Source organism: Fundulus heteroclitus, chromosome 13 (genome assembly GCF_011125445.2).
Source record: "Fundulus heteroclitus isolate FHET01 chromosome 13, MU-UCD_Fhet_4.1, whole genome shotgun sequence".
Taxonomy (NCBI): domain Eukaryota; kingdom Metazoa; phylum Chordata; class Actinopteri; order Cyprinodontiformes; family Fundulidae; genus Fundulus; species Fundulus heteroclitus.
In genome coordinates, this window is record NC_046373.1 from 25,504,065 (window position 1) to 25,526,862 (window position 22,798).

Genomic DNA, 22,798 nt, shown 5'->3' on the forward strand with positions numbered 1-22,798 from the left:
AGGATGGGTCTGTCTAGGCTAAGTGCAAAGATCAAGAAATTGGTTCTACTAAGCTCTTAATAAAATCAAATAAAAACTTGATGATTAATGCTAAATTTGCACATAATATAAACAGTAAACGTTTGGATTGAATCAATGTATCGTCATCCAACATTTAAATCACAAGGATTTTGTTTTCCTTTATCAGATTGATGTTTCTCAGCTCTTTTTGTTACTATTTTATACCTAGTGACATTGTCGTGATGAGACCGTGAGACAAAGCGACCCAATCAAAGAAAGCTTGGGTCATAGGGCTGATTGAATCTGGCATGAAATGGTAAATGGGATCTGGCTATATAACATCCACCTTGTCCTCTTTAACCATTCAGAGCACTTCAACCTGCAAGCAATGTTCAGCCCCGTTTACAAATCGCTTTTTGTTCCACGGACTGAACAGATTCACGTCAGGTGGATGTGAAGTTCTGCTGCACAAGGACATTTTTTAATTAATGTCGCTACTTTTATTCAGTCTGATAAGCAAACTACTTTATCAGACTTTATCAGAACAAAGAAGGAAATATTAAATGCAGTTCATTACAGTATAATCTAACAATATAATCTGTTGGTTTAAGTGGAAATTCAACAATTTTAAGGGCTAGTTTTCTGTTTTTTCCATCCAGTTTGTAAAATGCAGTACCACTCACAGTAAAACACACCCTCAGTATGATACTTCCTCCACCAAGCTTGACAGTTGTTTAATATTAAATACACATTTATATATCTATATATACACGTATGTATATATATATATATATATATATATATATATATATATATATATATATATATATATATATATATACACACACTTTATATATATATATATACATAAAGCAAATAATGTATTTGTGTCTTGAATAAAGTGAAAACTAATTTATAGAGGTACATTACAATGCATTATATGGTACTTTTTTTTTTTAAATATACAATTAATAAGACAATATGAAATAAAAGAAACAGTAATAATTTATTAGCATATGTCCATATATTTATATATTTGTTGTTTATTTATGTATAATGGCTTGTTTGCTTCAACCAAAATGGAAATGATAAATTCCTGTGACATTCTCTTTCGGGAATGACACAAACAAACATCTCACAGATATCAAGCTTTTATGACCCACTTCACCTCCCCGTTCACAGCAGCAGCTGTGTGCCACGGGTGTCAGAGAATGTTTGACACCGTAGATGAGTGTTGCTCTTAATTAATTGGAGCAGGGCAAGCTGTGAAAATAGCATGTTAATGAAAAGAAATTAGAAAGAAGCTAGAGGAATGCCGATGCTTTTTGTTTGTCGGAGGTGATATTTTTCATTCCTGACGTAACAATATACAAACAAGTGAAAATGAACAAAAAAAATCAAGGAAGACAGCTGGACTGTGACCCGATAACTAATTTTACAGGCCGTTAAAGGTCAGTACACTGCAAAAATAGAACGAAAAGAATGTAAAATGTTCTTGAAATTGTTGTACTTGTCCTTGATTTGAGCAGCTAAATAAGATTATATGCCAGTGGAATGAGTATTATTACCCCTAAAATAAGATAACTAGATATACTGCACTTGAAATAAGATGATGAGTTGTTCCTATTTTGAGTGCAAAAATCTTATTCCATAGCCAGATAATTTTACTTACATTCTCAAATCAAGGACATATACATTCATTTCAAGAACACCCGTCTTACTTTTATTTCCCTTTGTGCAGTGTATCACAGTAAAAACTGCCATTAAATCTTGATTATTCTTTATAACCTGTATTACAACAGAATGTTTCCTGAAAACATGGCAGAGATCCATACCAGCATGTTGGGGTAACAACAGGTTGCCGCCCTTCCCTCGGCTCTGGGACATATCTCCTTTTCCTGCCCTCCTCCAGGTCACTCCCAGTCGCAGTTTGGCTCCTTTTCTCTGTTGATGCTCATTAGTAAGTCACCTGCCTCACTCTGCTGCTCCGGATCCCTCCTTGATGCTTTATTCATCACAGGGAGGAGGACAAAAGCAGAGCGCTGTCTGGACACATTTACATACAAATGAAGCGAGGATTCATTATTAATGCACAGACACACACACACACACATATGTCCATCCTCTGCTGCAGAGAGCGTCAATACCCACCAACGTCAGGGCCACGGCCCTGAGTTGCTGTTAATTCAGAGTGTGCGTGACGTGGAATGAGCAGGAGTTTATCAGATTTTGCATGGATGATCATCCCCGCTAGCTTACACGCAACACGTCTTGTGAGCTCGGAGCAGACAGGAGTTTTTTTTTTTTTTTTGGTGGGGGGGTTGTTTTTTCTGCTCGGCTGCCTGTTTCTTTGTTGTTTTTTTTGCATTTACTCCGAGTCGAAGGAGGTTCAGAGCTGCTTTCACCTGCTTTGCATAACAACACTTGAGTAAAACCTTTGAGCTTAATGTTTCCTTGAGTGTTTTCAGACCTAATGTGTCAGTGGATCCTGGGGAAGCTGGCGTGTAAGACGTGTTTTTCCAGTCGCTACGGGACAATGTGGCGTCTGCCTGGAACCTGAGGCCATGTGTTGTAAAAAAGTAAAAATTTTTAAGTAAATCATGCTGTCAGATGTCATTGATAGAATATAAAAAAGCAACAACAAATGTCTTCTACTGGGACTGTGATAAGTGGTTAAAGATTCTTTGAAAGTAAATCTTTATACTTAAAATAGTAAAGATCTTTAACCAGTTAATCTTTTTATGTAAATGCATTAGAAAGTGATACTCTTTGCTGTTCTTATTTTTATGCAGAAAGACTGTATCTTTTTTAGTCTTTTTTGTAATTCAGCTCAAAACTATGTCCTGTATTTCTATATATGGGCCTCCTCATTTACTTTGTTTTCAATACGTGTAAAATACAGGTAAAAGCACTTAATTTGCCATTTTCTGCTCATAAAACTACATCTAAATACCACCACTGTATATATTTATAGAACTAAATAAGTAATCTTTACACTACTGGTCAACTAGGTTTTGCAGGCGAATGAAAATTAGGAATAATTCTGTAAAAGTTGACCTAGTAGGATTTATTAAAAATGCACAAAATCAGCCAGAACTTGCTCAAGATGAGCTGACCCATAATATGTTATTCAGCTCTGCATTGTCTCCATTTGTTCAGTGTTGTTTAAAGTTAAAGGATAATCTAATCATTTTACAGAAGCTGGTTTCATAATTTGTAGACGTTTAATATGTTTTCTTCATGCTTCTGTACAATCTCTGGCCATGTTTTGGACAAATGGCTCCGCCAACAGCTCAGACAACTAGAAGGGAAAATTTGATTCCTATTATCATTTACATAAAATTGTTTTATAACACTTGCATCATCATTATTGCACAAAACACTGTGTCTACAATTAAAGCTGACTGTTGAATTTATTCACTGCAGCTATTAATCACATGGACGCGGACGGGAATTAAAGGCACAAGCATAACATATTGTTCTTATATTTATAACAAGGCCTGTTTGACAGATGTTTTTTTTATCATGTGCAAGTAATAAAACGTTGTGAAATTAAAGTAATTTACTGAGTTAAAGCTGTTTTGCCAAACATTTAGTCAGTTAAGGAATCTGACAAATGAAAGGAAGCGTACTAATAACTTCAGCTGTCTTTCCCTCTGATTGTGGCCCTCATTCATTCTGGGATTTATATAAAAAGCCAACAGTCTGCAATTTCAGAGCCGGCCTGATTGTTTTACTTTATATTTTTTTGTTGAGTTGGTCAAGAGAAAAAATCCACTAACTTGATTCTCATGTTGTCGGAATGAGGAATTAAAACTAAATTAAACATCTTTGAAGTTCCAAATTTTACAGGGGCCTAGTCGCATACTAAAATAAAAAATAAAAAATAACAACAACCATATATTCATCTTCAAATGAAACAATAAAACAATATACGCCAAGCATTCACCCTCATGGTGTTTCTTGTTTTGCCACGGGTGCGAGCAGCAGACATAAAAATCGTTGCCCCATCTGCCGGCGGTACCGCAGAGCTATTTGAAAAAACTTTATTTACCAACAATTAGAGAAAAAACAAAGTGTAAAACACAGAAATAAAGTATAATAAACCAACAGGGTGTGATAATATGTACGGAAAACCTCTTTGTTCAACCAGAGTGAGCTACTAGCGTAGAAATTCATAAAGTCATAGTACGTGACTAAGTCCCTTTAAATTACTTTAAAGTTTATAATTGCAGGATTTTAATTGTACAACGATAAATCTCCCTAGCTTTATATTATATTTTCTGTTGTTTATTTGTAAGAACAACCAGATAAACTTGGTGCCTTCCTGAATCCAGAGAAGAGTTTTACACTGAACATATCTGCCAGAACAAATGAGAGAATCAACATGTTTGCCTGTCAGTCAACTTAACAAATACACTTATTGGCTATAAAATGGTAAAACAATCAATCATGGGTAATTTAAAACAGATTGTGGTCATGCTGTGGGAGCTGGTGGGTTTGACAGGAAGTGGGCCCCCAGGATATATTCTACTCAGGACCTTATCAAACTTTGGGCCGGCCTTGGTCACATATTGCACTCTTCACAGTTGCAAAAAAAAATAAAAATCTGTATTTTCGATGAATGTATTTCATTTTCATGTAAAGAGACATTTAGGGATCTATATTTTGTGAAAGACTTTTAAATCCAGTGAGAACAAAGTCAGATTTACTGAACAACATGCCAAGGATTCAACAACAGTCAATGAGCTGCATTAGATGCATCTGAGGTCCTGAAATAAACTTTATGAAAAACTATAAGCTTAGTAAATGAACCAGCAACGAAGACATACAGCAACACATTAAAGCAAAGAAAAGCCCTGAACATGAGCAGGGGACACACACAAAGTTGCTGTTACTCAACATTTGACATTTCCCTCAGTTAATTCATGAACAAATACAGACATTGAGCTATCAGGCTACAACACAGACACCTTTGTACTGAAAACTATGATTCGTTCACATCAGATGACATATTGGTAATATTTCCATCATCAGACTGACTCAGCTTTACCGTTTCTACGTCCGATTCAGATATTTCCCCCAAAGTTCAGGTTTCTATAACAGGAGCGTCGGTCACATGTGTTTTATTACTGTAATTCCACTTAAACCACTTAAACCTGTAATCTGTAATGAAATGACTGAAATGTGGACCGCATGTGTCGGATTAAAGAATATTTTATTGCTGTTATAAATATCACAGAGGGCATTTGGTTCAGGAGTCACATTCATTATATTAGTTTGACCTTTACACATCTACTTAACTCTTTCTTTAATAGGATCGGATGAGTTACTAATTTATCTTCACCCGGAATGGAACTGAGACTGTTGTTCTCATCGTTAAAAAGTATGCGTTTAATTAATTCAGATATTAAAAAAAAGTGAAATAGATCCGTTATAAGACAGAAAAAAAGCCCCTTTCAGTCAAATCTGTGTAAGTGAAGGCAACATCTTGGAGTCATTTTCCTAATAATATATAAGCTTGTGTTATAGAATCCGGTGTCTGGAGTTTGGCCCATGCTTTTCAACCCCCCCCCCCCCAGTAATGTAAAAAACAAGAATGTGATGCACAAATTACAATAATTGGCAGATTTCCTCCCATTGGTTGAAAATTATACATGCAAAGTCAAATATATACACTCATATGTGCTGATATTTATCTGAATATCTCTCAGTGATGACTCCTGAATGACTATAGACCTGTTGACCAACATCATGAAGGTCCCAGGGAGCCTTCTGTTGGTCTACCTGAAAAGCAAATAAGCAACTATGACTGCAGAAAAACCTTCCCCCCCACCGCCATCAGCATCTCTAACTTTTAGAAGAAACCTGCATAATGTGACTTACAACATTTAATTTCCCTTAATAAAGTATTTTCTAATTAAATTTCTCTTATTATAGTTCACCTCAACCTGATCATTTTTGTTTCCATCAACGTTTTTATGGATTTCTGATTCATCTTCTTGGGAGAATTGGTAGCGTTCCTTGAAATGAGTTTTAGCTTGAACACATTTTCACGTATGAGGTCAGGGCCTTTCTGGAAGCTGAATGTTAGTATGCTTTATCTGTGACAAATCTGGTTTTGATGTTTGCATTTTGGATCCCTTTACTGTTGAAGCACCCGCTTGTGTCTAACTTTCAACCATCACTCTATTGATTTAAAGTTCATGAATAAATGATCATAAGACGTTTCTCCAGAAGGTGTTTGGCAAGTCAGCGCGGGCTGCTGCACATCTCTTGGTCGGCACCCTGTCAGTCCGCCTGGATGTTAAACGGGCCTTACTCTGGAAAGCCACACTTTTCATAAGCTTGAGCATCGCTGGTCCCTGAACTGGCACAGAACGCTCCTTAAATAATTCAGTCTATAGTTTTTTGTTTTGTTTCAAAGACAAAAAGAAAGGGTTACAACGTGGGTGTTAGCTCTTGTTGCCTTTCTTTAAGTACGTTCTAGGCTTGGCTTTTTTTATGTGGAGGTTGAATGTTCTCTCTTTGGATTTTTTCTTTTTTTTTTTCTTAATCTCAGTTTAAACACAGGCATGTTAGTTTAATTCAACACTTTAATTTGCCTCCTCATGTGAGCGTTTGTGCCCGGTGTCTCCCCACGGTCTTGTAACAGACTTGCGAGCCGTCCAGGGTGAACGCCGCCTCTGGCCGCTGAGAACAGGCAGCGGCCCTGATGTGACCCCGCAGAGATTAACCGGGCATGGAGAATGGACGGATGTGAAAGAAAATACAGAAAACGGTCACAAGATGCAAAACTTATGACTCTTCACAGGATGCTCTTTACAATAAAATAATTTTATTCAGGCTTTAAGAGGGAGGAAATAGAGTGGATGCAAATTACATACTACATCAACATTTCAATGGTTTGACATGGGATTCTCTATTAAAATATGAAAATCTAATCGAGGGCAATGGCTTCTAAATATTCTCATATATAAACATCTCTAGAAATGTGCCCAACCATGCAGTTTTTCTTTTAAACGAAAACAGAAACTTAGATCTTAAAATGAAAATTATGTTGATGGACAAAAACTATTGATGAAGATGATGTCAAAAGTGTGCATCTGAATAAGTTTGAATAAAATCAAATGGTCTAATACATTTAATTCAGAAAAAAATCTGAATATTACTTAAGATCAATAAAAATAGATTTTTACACAACTGCTACAATCCAGTCAGTTTGGTTTCTCCTTTCTACTAAACAAAATGTGTTTAGAGCAACAAATCATAGCTGACCTGTATTGCAAAGATTACTTATTTAGTTTTATAAATATATACTTTATTATCAGTGGAGGAGATGTAGTTTGTTGAGTAGAAAATGGCAAATTAAGTGCTTTTACTTGTATTTTACACGTATTGAAAGCCCATATATAGAAATACGGGACAAAGTTTTTAGTTGCATAACAAAAAAGACTTAAAAAGTCACTTTTCTACAGTCTTTCTGCATAAAAATAGGTCTAAGAACAGTGAAGAGACCGGCTATCACAAATAGTCATTTATTAATCCTCGCCACAAAAAAAGGGAAAGATGCAAAAAGTCTTTACAAAAGATGCTGGTTGTTCACAGAGCGCTGCATCCAAGCACATTAATGACAGTTCGAGTGGAAGAAAAGAATGTGGATGAAAGATGTGAACGGGAATCCTTCAGAGCATTGTGAAACAAAGAACATTTAAGCGTTTGGGGGGATTTACAAGGCGTTGACTGCAGCTGGAGCCGGTGCTTGAGGGCCACAGATGTATTGACGGAAAGAACTGCAGCAGCTGCACTTATTGTGTTAAGCCTCTCCTGAACCAGAGACAACGTCAGAAACATTTTACCTGTGCTAAGGAAACAGAGGAACATGGTTTCTTTTTTTCCAGTGGTCCAACGTCCGCCTCTCAAATGTAAGTAAATGTTGCATTTTATTTGAAAATCAAAGCGTGGAGGCAGAGCGGACACAGCAGAATCCAGGCTGCTTCGGGTCAAGCGTGAAGTTTCCAGCGTTAGTGTGGATTGAAGGTGCCACGTCCTACACCGCTGTTGGTCGCTGGCTTTCACTGAGTTTCTGTCTACAGAGGAATTTCAGAGCTTTTCATGCTTCTTTCTGCTGATAAGCCTTATACAGGTGCTGATTTCACTTTCCACCAGGGTTTGGCAGCTGTGCAAAAACCGACTTTAATGACCACGGTATCACTGTGCTTGACTGTCCGGGAAACTCACCTGGTTGAAACTCCATAGAGAAGCTGTGGGGTAGCGTCGCACGGAACATGACAAACAGCAGAAACCTCCTGAAGCAGACAAGCTGATGGATCATATGACAGCAAACTGGCCTTCCTGAGCACCTCAGCAGAGCCACAAGTTGATCACATCTATGCCACAACGTATTGATGCAGTTTTTCATGCAAAAGGACCCCCAACGATGTGCTGTAGTGCTATATACCGCAAAGAACATGGATGCCCAGCGACGTATCCACTGTCTGAGGTCCTCAGAAGGCTCAGCCTGAGGCAGGAGCTGCTGCTCCTGCATATCTGTATGGTTCACACGCTGAGGACACGCAGCATTCTGCAGGACAGGACACACCCAGACATCCAGGGTGTTCAGGCTACTGTCCTCAGGTGGCAGTAGGCAGAGGGCTGAGGTCTATCAGACTAAGGGACAGTTTTCACAATAGTGCTATAACTTAATTTAAAAGCCTTAGTTCTTTGAAGTGGGTCTTGTGAAATACCTAAGTGCAACTTTCATTTTTCTGATTAATGACTGCACCATTCACTGCATTTTATTCCGTAGATACTTTTGGTTACTAAGTTTCTCTAAGTCCCATGGGTCAGTGGGCCACTTTTTAGTACTTCCACACACTGGAGGTTAGTACAATGACAGCAAAGCTTTATGTTAACTGACTTAGACCAACATTTACATTTATTAACATTTACATTTACACAATATTCAAATTTTTTTTAGAAACACAATTTAAAACAAACCATGATCATTGAAATAAACCAAAAATATGAAAATCTAGCACTCTGTGTATAATGGAAATATATACATAATATATTAGGTTCACTTTAGAATTAAATTAAGAACATAAATAAACTTCATTGATCACATGAATGCAGATTTACCTCATGATGCACCACTAGAGGGCAGCAAATGTAAATATGAACTCCATCCATGAATTCCTCAATGCCTCTATACAGCTGCTTCTCGTGATTCGCTGAGAAACAGCTAAATACTTTCAGGGTTGAGTTTGATTTCAAAAATGTTCTTGCTACTGAATAGCACAAAGAAACATATTTTATCAGAAAAATTCAGGGGACCCCAGCAAATACAGGTTAAGATGGAAACTTAATGAAAGTTTAGATTGCACATATATGTGGTAGTGACAGAAGAGTCTCTCCTAAACCACATACAGTAAAGTAACACATCCTAATCCAAAGGTTAAAGTACTAAAACAGGAAAATGCAACATGCTTGCAGTGGGTTGTATTTTAAAATTGGTGTCACAAAAATTCCTTTAAGCCAGAATGTTTCGATGTAGCGTTTCCCATTTTCAGACAGGATTACCCAGAAAGTGAACAGGAGGCAGCTGTCCAGGAGCTGGGTTTCCTCCTTAAGATCAACGCTAAGTATAACAACGAGAGGTCCTCTGACCTCTGTCCCAGCTGGCACTCCGTCAAAACCTTCTGTTCAGGTCAAAACGTCTGGGAGGTCGATCCAGTATTCATATCATTGAAAAAAAAAACATCAAAAACAACGAGAAACAATGAGGAAAATCGGGTAAAATACTCTTTCAAATAAATATTTACAACAACTACCAGGAGATTCACTTATATTGCTTTAAGCCCTGATATTTCTTTTTAACATTTATTTTACAAGTGAAGAATCTAAAGGAGATTGTAATTATAACAAAAGATCATAAAAAAATCTTAAGATGCTGTTTTTCAAAATATGTGTCATGATTAATGTACGATTAATTTTCTAATAGTAAAATAGATGAACAGAAATAAATCACTGCAGGCTTTTCCTCCCCTGCCCGTTAGTGTATTGTTATACATAAATCTGACCACAAGATGGCGGTATTTTGTCATTTTAAGGGCACCACATTTACATCGCGAGTTCAGAAACTTTGATCAAGGACTCACTAAATCAAAATAAAATATAACTTTTATTTTTTTGTGTCGAAATCAACGTTTTAAACATATTCCATGCTTTGATGCCTTTAATACTGTAAATAAGAAAAAAAATATATGGAAGAAAACCACCTTTACCCCTACACTGTAAGGAGAGGCCGCTTTAACAGTGGATATAATTATAATCAGCCTCATCAGAGCTGTTGTAATTATTGCATTTAGCCACTTTGAATTATTAGCAGGATGGCATGCAATCACCAGCGTCCTTCCTTCAACTTGAAAATGTTCCGTTGCTGGACACAGAAACATAAAAAAAACAACTTGTGATGATTTTGTCTGACCTGTTTCTTTTAGTATGCTTTTTTTAACAGGTTGTTCTGAATAATTTAAGGTTCCTTATGGATTTCCTGCTGAGATAGCAGGAGGCACAGGGAAATAAAATGTGTTGAGCTGAAGTTTTACTTATGGGTGTTTTAGGGACAGTAGTGTTGGTTGATGATTTTATGTCCCCATTGATTCTTTCATCCACAGCATCCCTCTGACTAATTTGCATACCTGGTGAATATGTATAAACAGCCTTAAAATAGTTATATCTTTTATTAGAGCAACATCATTTTAACAAAACATTTCAACCTTTAATCTGAGGGTATTTATTCATTGTAGGGGGGAAAACATCAGGAAATGGTTGTGTTTGATATCACTTTAGGATCACGAACAGTTCATAATAATAAATCTAAGTGAATCTTTTTTTTTCATACTTTGCTTTTTCAAGACAGTTAGTTGCACCCGTCTACCGTCAGAGCTGGAGGAGGAGCCGAGATTATCTCGCCACCACACGGTGGGCGAGGATGGTGAGGGCGGTAAAAAACCCAAGCTCACTGTAAGAGAACCACAGCAAAGACATGACTGCCAGTTAATTGCCATCTGCACGTCAATCGTCAATTGTTTGAGAGTCATTTCAAGAAAATGCATTTTCTGTCATACCATCACAAAAGTACACGGGAGCAATACTGTCGCTGGAACCTCGTGTTTTGGTTACAAGAGACTGAGATTAAGCTTTTTGGCAAGAAACACTGCAGCTGGGTTTGCTGTGAAATGCAGATTAAATGCCTGGAAAAGCACCTCATGCCCATTATGTGGAGGAACTGTGGTGCTGTGGGCCTCTTTATTTGTAAAAGGCCCTGGGAACCTTAGAGGGCATGGCAATGTGATATCTGAAATACCTTTTTGAGTAGAAATCCGATGGCCTCTGCCAGAAAGCCTAAGATGGACTGACTTTGGGTCTTTCAGCAGGAAGATGATTTAAAACATCTGGCCTGATACACGGGAATGGGTCAACAGACATAAACGTTGATCTTCCGTAGAAATCACAGTCCCCCAAAACAGTGGTTTGTAAAGCGCGGCTCCGCATCCTCAAGTGGCTGTTTGGACGTTCCACAATCACTCTTAATAACTTTGCAACAAAAAAAAAAAGAAAAAGAGAAAGAACCAACTTGTGTTTTTTAGTATAGATATAATAAACAAACTCCAATTTTAGCAGTTCTTTCATGGAACGAATTTCCAAAAACAGAATCACACTAAAAGGAATATATATATATATATATATATATATATATATATATATATATATATATATATATATATATATATATATATATATATATAACTAATTCTTTCGTTACTAGTTGAAAACTATGTGCTTTTCTTACATTTTCCGCAAAAGTCAACATCCCATAAAAATGTATCCATGACTGTTTTTTTTTAGTATTTCAAACTCTGCAAATATAAATAAAATTGTGGTTGTTTAAGAAGACAATATCCTACAGTGGATATTTATCAAAATCTCTAAGTGTTTTTTCCCCCAAAAGGCAATGTAACATCTGTTGCTCTAAATAAGTTTTATTTATGTTAATTAATTCATAAATGGCTCTTGGGATTGTAAAGGTTGCAGAACCCAGCCCTAGACCTAAATATTAGGTCTAGCAACAAAAAACAAAAAACAAAAAAAAAAAAAACAAAACAAAAAAACCCGCTGAGCTAAAGAGACGAGGGCAGAGCAGAGGACTCAGGATTCTTGAAGATTTAAGGTCTCTCACTTTGTAGACTTGTGTTATAAGAGAAGACTAAATATAAACAGCAGGAGTGCCAATAGATTTGTTTAAAGCAGATGCGTCAAACTCAAGGCCTGTGGGCAATTCATCCAGCCCTCAAAAGCCAAAAAAAGGCACATCATGTCATTTAAAAAACATATAGCCTTTTAACTTGTATAAAGTGGCTAAAACTGTGCCTCCTGTAGCGAATGTTATTTTTTTTAACTGCGTAGTAACAGCATCCTGCCACTAGATGTCAGTTTTTCCCACAACACATTATAACCCGGGAATGTCCAAAAAGAGGAAAAGTGATGCAGAATGAAGAGAGTTTAAAGTTTAACTCACCACAATATCAACTTTATTTTGCAGATAAACTGTACAAACTTTGCCTAAGGGTGCTACTTTTATGTTACTGTGCGTTTTTTCATACTTCTATGTAAACTGAAATTAAATCAATAGTTTCATCTACAAATGTGGAACCGGGCCTTTAAGTGACTTCATGATGCCAAAGTGGCCCAGTATAGAGATGAGTTTGACACCCCTGGTTTAGTGGGTGGGGTTATACATCTATTAGTGTGAGTTTCTGTTTCTGTAATGAAAATTAATTCCTTTATTTTAAGGTTTTACAAATCTTTCTCAGGGATGCCTATATGTGGAAGGTGCTGAAGTTTTGTACAACTTTGGAAGCCTAATTGGAGACTGACTCTCCTGTTGAAACCTGTGGCTGGAGAGCAGAGGTCATTTTCCTTAACATATCGTTTTAAAATCTTAAGCGCATGATCTGAAAAACAGAGAAAAAAAATCTTCAACTCATTTAAATTTCTGTTACCTTTTCAACATTAAGTTGTTACAGAAATCCCACATATGATCGCTAACATGAGTCTCTTCTTTAATCTGCTGCTTTAGCTATTTAAACTGAGCGAGTGCACCACTTAGGTCACTGCTAATGATTGTCTTAAAGGGATGCGAGACTTTCAGCGGCACAAGATTAAAAAAAAAGGACAAATGTAGGTGTAAAACACTTGACTTAGATAATAGGAAAGAAGAAAAGCTGCTAGAGTTAAAGATGGGGCCCAGATCTAGTGACCCTCTCTGTACGTGAGCGGTTGAAGAACTTCCTGAGATCCAGATGTATAGAAGTGTGATTGATGAGAGGTAAAGAAGGAAATGCTGCGAGCTTTGCTCTCTGTGTGAGGTCTCTCCTTGCTTCTCGTCTTCCTCACCCAGTGATGTTTGATGCGGGAAACAAAGGCGAGTTTAAACACGAACTGTTTGATTCTGCGACATCAAACAATGTTTTTTTTTTCATTGATGGCGTCAGAGTCGGTGCAGTTTTCCAGCTCCAGACATCACACGAAAAAAAAAAAAAAGAATGAAAAGAAAACAGGATGAAGAGCGGCAGAATTTTTAGTTTTGCCTGAGGAAAGAATTATCCTAAGAAGGAATCCTCCTTAGAAGGCGTCTGTGGACAAATCACTTAATGTTTAATTATTGGACTTAAATGGAAATTCATCTGAGCAGATGTAAAGTGGAGATGCTCCACTGCGCTCTCATCTCGTCCTGCTCTGCCTTTAATTGGATCTTCTTTTTCTCATGTTTGGTTTTTAAGCTCTTCTGCTTTAAGCTACCCTATAATTTCCTCTTAGAAAATCCTGCTTAATGATGCAACCAGGCTTCAATTAAATGGGAGGAAGAAAAAAAATCCTCAGAATTAAAATTTGCCTTATTTGCTCAGTTAAAACATTGCTGTTTTTTTTTAAAGCCTGATGATTGTTTTGCAAATCTACAAATTATTATTTTTGATATTAACATATGCACCTAAACTTTTCTCAGCTTTACTCTTGTATCAAGGTTTGAACAATTTGGGGCTCCTTTTCATTTACAAGAGGAGATAAAAAGGGAACTGCACTGAAGAAAAAAATGGTCACATATTTCAGATTTCGGTTATAAGTTTGGACTTATCTGATATTTATTAAATGAGATATATTTGAGCTTATAATATAGAGGCATCAATCTATATAGCCATCCTTAGTCTGTGCACAGATCTTTGGAGCAAACCAAAATATATTAAAAAAACAGAATATATCTGTTTTCTGATTCCTAAATCATTACTTACCAACAGCAATTAATGGTGGTAAAATTACAAATAATCTGGTTTTACTACAAATACAGTTAAAACGGATTCTCTTTGCACTAAAGTATACGAATAAAAGTTATCAGAGATTTCAAAGATAAGTCAGGGCAAATCTTCCTCCATACTTTTATCCTTTAGCCCTTTTATGAATTATGTTTATAGAATTTATCATATCTGATGCTCATGTTGTGCATCTGGAAGAACGATGTAAAGTTTATAGAGTGCTGCTGAAGATTTAAAACTTTACACTCGGCTTATGAGTGCCCCCAAGCGGTGAGCTATAAACAGCACAAAAAACTAATAAAATTAGTTTTTTGTGGATTATTGTTTTAATGATCTTTCTTGGCAACACACATAATCCTGCAGCAAAGACTGTTTATTTCCCCTCAAATCTTGCAGCATTTATTTGAAAAAAATGCATTGATGAGTTGAGCAGCAGGGTTGCCAATGCCCAACAGCTAATTCTGCGACTGACGCTTGCTTTGAGCTTTTTGTACCCCAGGTGCTGCTGTGGTCCTGGCCACCTGTGTGCTGGGACCAGATGTTGCACCTATAAGGTAACAGCTTTTGGTAGCTGTAGTGCGGGGTGGGCTCTCCCTCGCTGGGAACACTAGGCTCATCGTCACAGGAGGCAAATTCAGGGCAGACGGACACTGAGATGAGACTCTGCAAACAGTGACTCTCCCACAGCTCTACCCATGGTGACTGAACTCCTCCTTCAAGATGCTTACCCCCACAGAGCAGCGTTTATCATTTAGAGAAATTGGGAGTGGGGATGCTAGGAGGGAATGATTGCATCAACACCGCTGAACACATGTAGCATCAGTTTAAGTGTGCTTTTCATGCCAGAGTGACCAACACAACCACAATGGCTGACTTGCAATAAATGCCGTTGGACGAATAGGATGCAATCTCACAGCGGAGTGAGACCAAACTGGTGAAAAGTACAGTTCCTACGTTCGTTTCGTTCGTTTTATTAATGCAATATTAAAGTGCCAATATGTTTTTTTTCTTCAAGCTTAAATCTTCTAAGAAAAAGGAGAAATAAGGTTCAAAAGCAGAATAATCTGTTTTGCATCGACAGAAAGGATCTGACAGATTTATCAGCGATGGATCCGCTGTACTCATCTCTGCTGGCCGACACACAAATACATTTTCCTTGACGGTGTGGCTGTAAACAAACTTTCCAACATAATTAGATTTATTTAAGAAGTGTTGCTATAACAAGGATATAAAGTTCCAAATACAAACTTCCCAACTTTGTATGCAAGTGAATAATGAGATGGATTACTTTCCAAATGCATAAGCCTCCCTCACCGTGTTAGTCACATCATTCAGCACCCCGATGTGAATCTTTATCAGGGTCTACAAAGTGTCTGCATAATAAAGGCTAGATTAGGAAATGGCCTTATTGAGTCATTGCCATGACATTTGAGCATCACCTGAGCTAATCATGCAGAATGTTGGGATTTCCAATAATTACAGCAGCTGCAGTGTGCATTATGTAAGTGAAACAACAATAATCCACAGGACAATAACAAAATTATTGTTGGTAAAATAATCAAACAGCTAGGTTGCATTAAACCTTTAGCTTTTTACACACAGCTGGAGATAGACACCAGCACCCCTCATGACCCCAACAGGGATAAGGCGTGTAGGAAAATGGATGGATCGATTTTTACACACTCATTTATTGACATTTATTTCCAAAACAAAAGCTCCGCCTGATTTCCTATGGTCCTCCTTCAACCTCGTCCCTATCAGAGTGTAATTCCTCCCGGACTCTTGCGGAAACTCTTAAAATATTGCATCAATAAAGTTCTTCTAATTGCCTTTTCTTTCTCTGTGAGTTTTTCAGATTGAATGATCTAAAACAATATATAACAGAAGCTTTGATATGAAATAATATTTACTGTCAGATATTATTGTGACAATGCGTGTTAAAGATGGACCTGTAAAGCTGTGCAGCAAAACTTGCTTTATAGATGTTTTTTTTTTTATCCCAGTTTTCCTTCTTTACTCATCTAAAGCTGCATTGTTTCTGATCACTGTTGACTCTTACAATTCAATTTTTATTAAGGTCGACTACTGATTTTATTTGCTCAATACAATCCAGCCTTTCTACTGACAAAGGATTGACTCCATAGCTCAGAAAAACATGTTCATTAAAGAAATTATATAAATGAAGCAAACATTTTCCATTGAAAGGTTTTTAAAGTTTTGTTTAAAGCTGTCCATTTTTTTTTTACTTTTGACACACATGAGCTGTAGCCCATCTGGTCACAGCGACTAAAGCAAATCTTTAAAAATTAAACCGGATAACCAAATATTTGAGTAGGGAAAAATGCTCTAATGTAACATCTTTGATATACAGAAATACTGCACTGATTTATGTTTTGATTAAATTACAGTCATTTAAGACACCCCGAATACAATTTCTATACAAATTGTCCACAGGATGCACATTTTGCATGAAAACCAAAGAGGTTAAAAAAATAATCTGTAATTGACTTAATATAGAAAAGATGAAAGTAACTCTACCAGGGCTCAATTATCCTGACCTTGCACTGCCATCCAGAGCTGTAACCATCCAGAAGTACCCAGGAGTACAAAGATTCAAACGTCATGGCAATGGCAGGGAGGGAAGCTGGAACTGAACCATCACTGCATAAATTTCCCAAGATAATATCTAATTCAGGTCATAAAAGGCCTTAAAATGGGTAAATGAGAGTAAGTCTGGCTGGAGCAGATAGACGGACCTGTGGGATATCACTAATAGGACGGAGGCATCGGTTGGTGTCTCGCCCCTAAAGAGTAGAGAGGGTTACTGGTATGACCTGCTATTGACTATCCCACTGTAAAGACTTGTTCCCACTTTATAACACTAGCAGTGAATACAATCCCCAATACTAAAGAACGTCATCTTCTTTGGACAATTATTTGTCACATATGTTGAAAAAAGGAACAACAGAATAAGTTGATGATTTCTTAATGTGAATCAAGTGATTTATTCGTTTTAGCCCTTTGGACGAGCGGGATCCTGATCCTGTTTGTGCTGCAGCTGCTGAGACTGCACTGAGTCCATAGATGGCAGACTTATCATGATGGTCGCATCGAGAGAATAGGACATTTAAAACAGTTGCATCACCAGAATGTTTAGAACAGATCTTCTTGGTCAAAATTTACACTGCCTGTACAAACAAAGGGTGACCTAATAATGTTGGTAGTATCACTAAAAAAACCACATAATTTTAGCTTTTACATCCTCTTAAAAAAAGAAAAAAACTTTCCCCTGTCTGCTTTTAATAACTGAGATTTCATATTAGCGCCTGAGAAACGGTGTAAATGATTCTTGATTAGACCAGGAACCCGTGGAAACCAGTAACATACATCTAATATAACAGTAAGTTATAATAAATGTAAGTTAGAATATAAATTGAGCTCATGTTAAAGCTGTGTAGTTGTTGATTTGAGGTGAAGCTGAAGAATTTAAGCCATAGTTCTGTGTTTTTGTTGCTCCATCCGATCTGTGCATTACTTTACTAGTGGGAGCGAATCAGACCCTCAGTATGAAACTACCACCAATATGCTCAACAGTTGCCACAGCGTTCTTATGTTTAACAGCCTCTCCTGCACACTATTATCTAAGAATATCTAAATGCCCATTTCTGTGAACGAAGCCTCATATCATCATTGCACAATAAACACCTTGCTACCTCATTATCTGTTATATGTGACTCATGAAAGACAACTAGTTCAAACAACTTCTGAATCATCCTTTTACTTTTTAATCTCTGTTGAATGCCACAAGGTAAAAAAAAAAAAAACAAACAAAAAAAAAAACTTTCACCCTTTTTCATTGCCTCCTTGTTTGTCTGTTTGCCTTCATTATGTGTACTCTGAACCAGAGCGGCTAAAGGGAAATTTGGCCACGGTAACGCACGGTGAAGATAAAGATTCTTTGAATCTTTGAATCTCACCATGACTTCTTTGCAAACTTAAAGCTCAGCATTTGTCCACTCTGACCTTAAAACTTTCTGTCAGAAGACATTTGGCTTGGCCACGTGTGCAGCTTAAAATATAAGACAGGTTAGGAAAACTGGATTCTTTCTTGGTTGGCACAATCTTTTGACAAGTTACAAGTGTTCCAGCAGTTTATAGCAGATTTGACCCTTGGTAATATTTGCAATGTTTCTGATCAACAAATCTAACATCATTTGAGGGGAAAAGTTGGACCATGCAGTTCAAACAAGGACAGAGTTTGGTGTTCTATGCAGATAACAATCTCAAACGCACATCAAAGCTATTTTTAGGAGGAGATAAAACAGGCCTACATCACCTTATGAGAGCTTAAGCTGACTAAAAGTGGATTGACAGTACTTAAAAGCCAATTCAGCATCAGGATACCAAGAAATTTAAAAGTGCTTCACCATTCTTGATAAGAGTCGTCAAATCTCCAACCAGAATTGTGCCAGAAACTTCTCCAAGGCTCAGAAATAACATTGGGTTTGTTTGCAACTAAACAGCCATGTAACCCAGAATCAGTAGTTCTCTGTCTGTATATTTGAGCCTGCATGTGTAATTTTGACAGCATTTATTAAAAAATACAAAATAAATTCAAGTTTTGTAGTAGACTCAGTACACTAACAACAAGAATAGTTGCAATAAATCCTTAAATGCCCCAAAGTATTATACCATTGAATGGATGCAAACCTGTGACTGGAAATGTGTCCACAGTGGAGTATAAAAGGGGACGTTCTAACCTTTAAGTAAAGTTTCAACTTCTGCCAACGTCTTGAAACAGGTGTTATAATTGAGTCCAGTCAAGACACAGCACAGCTGAGCACTTTGCCTCCTGTTGCTGATTTAACTTCAAATATGAAGTTATTTAAAGTTTGCTCCAAGATTCAAACCCGTAAGAGCTGAACATGAAGGGCTGACGCCAGCTGGTCCAGCTATCCTGCCAGGTGTTCAATCAGCTTCCTGCGGCTGCAGCGCTCGTTTTTAAAGCTTCCTGTTTGGGTTTAATTAGTTCCCTCAGTTCAGTCGCGTTCCCCGCTGAGGAGAGCAACACAATTAACCAGACCACACACAGACACAACTCCGATCGCTTGTACTTCAGTTTTATTGTTCTGAGAAAATCAACACCAAGTAAAAAATAAATTACTTCCTTGATTTCTTTTACCGTTTAAACATCCTGATCAGACGCTGCGATAACAGACAAAAGGCTTCAGAAAAAAGAAAAAAAAAACTGAGCGGAGGAGACGTTTACAAAATCGAAAGTGTGTTTGAAATAATGGCTTAATTTGTTCACGCTGGCAAGTAAAAAAAAAAGGGTGTAAATAGAAAAAAATCCAGCATAAAAACGAATATAATAAACCAAGCATGTATGTTAAATTAATTAGTGCGCTACATTACTTGAAATGGATGAAGATCAATGGGATTTTCTCTGGAACACATGGCTGACTAATGGAATATAGAAATGATAAAAAACAAAAAAAACCAATATGCTAACACTTAAAAAAAATAAAACACCCGTCAATCCGTTTTCCCCCCTCATTATCTATCGATGTAGAACGTTGTAGTTTAATCAGCCTCCTCAAATACACAAGTTTTAGCTTAGTATTCTAGCCATAACCATCTTGATTAAGTAGGCTAGATGTGTCTGTGGCCTTATCAGATCAGAAATTAGTACATTGTGTAATAAAATGAAACAAGAACATGCAAAACTGCACAAATACCAGTTATGAAGATAGAAAAAAAAATCTCTGGCTGCAAATTTCAGGTGCCTATAAAACAAACGGGTGGTGGTGTTGATTACAGAGCTCGATGCACACGTTACCGAAAATAAAAATATTACATGAAATGTTGTACTTTAAAACAGATCTTTATATTAAAACCATTTTACACGTTTACTGGTCAAACATCGAAATAAAACGGTCAAGCAAAACTTTCCCTGGCTAACAGGCATCACAATGGACCTTCAAAGACAAGATACTTTCCTCTGCTAAAGTATAATGAAATACACTACGAGGCACTTTAAGAACCAGGCGGTGGGGGAAAAAAGAAAAACTGAAAACAAAACATCAGATTGAATACTGACACTTTTCCAGTCTTATAAACTAAAGTTCAGTACCTTTTTTGAACACTTTGCTTGACCCAGACAAAATTAATAAAACTAAATCATTTTTTTCCCACTTGAAGTCAATTCAATAGCATAGTTGAATTAAGTTTTCCCAACCTCATTATCCCTCCCCTGTTCCATCTCCGATGTCCATAAGAAACCCCCTACATCAGGCACTTGTTGATTAGTTCATAATGGCTCCATACCTTCCAATTAACAAACAGCAACCAGCCCTCCGTCCTCCAGCTCCCTCCTCTCAGTTAGTTAGTTCGGGAATATTCTTCACTCCTCTCTTAATTCTCCTTTTTGACCCGACCTGCCCATCTTTCACCTTTATGCTCCGTGTGCCGCGGTACACATCGGGGTAGCTGAGCTCAGCGTCATCCAGCGCAGGGTCATCAGGCGAAACGGGCTGCGGCGCCGGGTAATTGGGCTGGTAGTACCGGTACGGGTCGTCCTCCTCAGCCTCTCCGTAGTTTGGGAAGACGCTGGACGGGAGTTGGACTGGGGGGATACGGCGGACATCAGTGACATCTTCGCCTTCTGCGTTGCCGGTCGCCCAGGAAATGATCCCGTCAGTGCCACCACGTTGAGCAAGCGGTCAGCGAGCGCCCCCGAGGATGGACGGTTCCCATCACCAAGAAAAGCAGCGTTTTGAGGGATTTATATTGGTTAGCGGAAGTATGGACAGAGATGAGAAGGAAGGAGTAAGAGACAGAGGAACAAGGGGTTAGCAAGGGTTACCAAGCCATAAGTACCAAGGTTATGGAGTTACAGAACTAAGAGCAGTTAAAAGAACCTCAGGGTAAACTGCTTCAAGATTAAAGTTAGAGTAAGCAACATTTGATTTTATTCAAATATTCCCTTATCTCTCAAAACCAAATATTAGATTTGTTATCCATTAGCTGACAGTCAGACTGTCACGACTACCATAAAACTAATATATCGCTCAAGACATGATGTTACTTAAAGTTAAAACGTGCATTGTTTATATTAAGATCCTTTCTTGCACAGAGGCTTTTAGTTGCTTTACAGAGGTGATCTGTGTTACTGGCATTTGTACAAAGTCAGTAAAGGCTTTGGATTAAAAAAGAGGAACTGGATGATCATAATCTAGAAGAAAAAGTCAGAAAGGGATGACAGTCAGGACATGCTTAAGGTTTAACTCGACTAAGCACTGTCCAGTCTCATAAATTAAACAAATATTTAGATGTTCTTTTTTTAGATTACATACAAAACCATCTGAAATATATTCAAACCAATAGTTTATATAGAATGTGATTATTGTTGTATTACTCTGCGCTAAAACTGCAGAGGTGATATGTCTAATTCACTCTCCCATCATCAAAAAATATTTGTAGAAAATCAAGTGTTTTTTCTTAATTTGATCTAAATATTTAGCACCTGGAACAACAACTTGCTGCATATTGGCTTGTGTGGTGGCAGGTAGTAAAAGATGTTTGGCTTTTGTCCTAAATCATTTGCTTCGACCATAAACCCCAGAGCTTTACATATCTAGATATTGCAGATATTTTAATCTGCTAAGGCAATGATGAAACCTTTTTCCCCTTAATCAATTTGAAGCCTCTGCAAGACTTAAAGCTGTAACCTGCTGTTGTTTCTTTGCAGATACAGTTCAGTGGTCACTGTAACACTTTGCAGATGAAGCTCGACAGTAATGGGACAAGAGGATGGTGGACAAACAAACACAAAGGCAAAAGGTTAAAGCATGCATGCGTTGCCTCATGGCCTGCCACGACATGAGCTGTATGGTGCAGAACCATTCAGTCTGGTTCTGAATGGTTCTGAATAGTGTGACAGCTAATTTCAAAACACATTAAAGATCAACATAACCATGCATTTATTGGGAAAAGATGACTCCTGCAGGGGTGTCTGTACTAAAAAGGTTTTTGTTTGGTGTAGCGCTGGACGATATGAAAAAAAAAAGCATATCGATGAAATAGAAAATATATTGATCGATATAGATAATTATCAACTAACTCTAAACATGTATTTTAAGTGCAGGCCTGGCCATTTTATGCCGTTGTTTAGCGACCTTTTTTTAGATACATAACACTGAATTCAAACTCAACCCTTTATACAGTCAACTTTTTACCAAAAACCGCAAGTTTTTAGAAAAGAAAAAGAAACCGTGCTTTATGAACTCTTTGAAGGGGACGGGGCTTAATTCCTGGGTCTGCATTGTGATTGGTTGGGAGGATGTAATGACTGTAATACTAACCTACATGGCTAGAATGCAAAAAGAAAGGAAAACTTTTATTCTGACTTTTTTATTTACCCT

General features: G+C 37.4%; 1 protein-coding gene across 4 annotated transcripts in view; it reads right to left on the reverse strand.

The window, feature by feature from the left end:
• Positions 1 to 19,478: 19,478 nt before the first annotated feature.
• LOC105921420 (collagen alpha-1(XIV) chain-like) overlaps positions 19,479 to 22,798 on the reverse strand; it is a 443,569-nt gene continuing 440,249 nt past the window's right edge. For 3 of the 4 annotated variants that reach the window (XM_036145490.1, XM_036145487.1, XM_036145489.1), the window contains exon 45: positions 19,479 to 21,039. In XM_036145490.1, coding sequence (XP_036001383.1) covers positions 20,753 to 21,039 — 287 coding nt within the window. In that variant the 3' untranslated portion in view covers positions 19,479 to 20,752. The remainder of the gene's footprint in view (positions 21,040 to 22,798) is intronic. The other variant, XM_036145488.1, reaches the window with a different exon arrangement.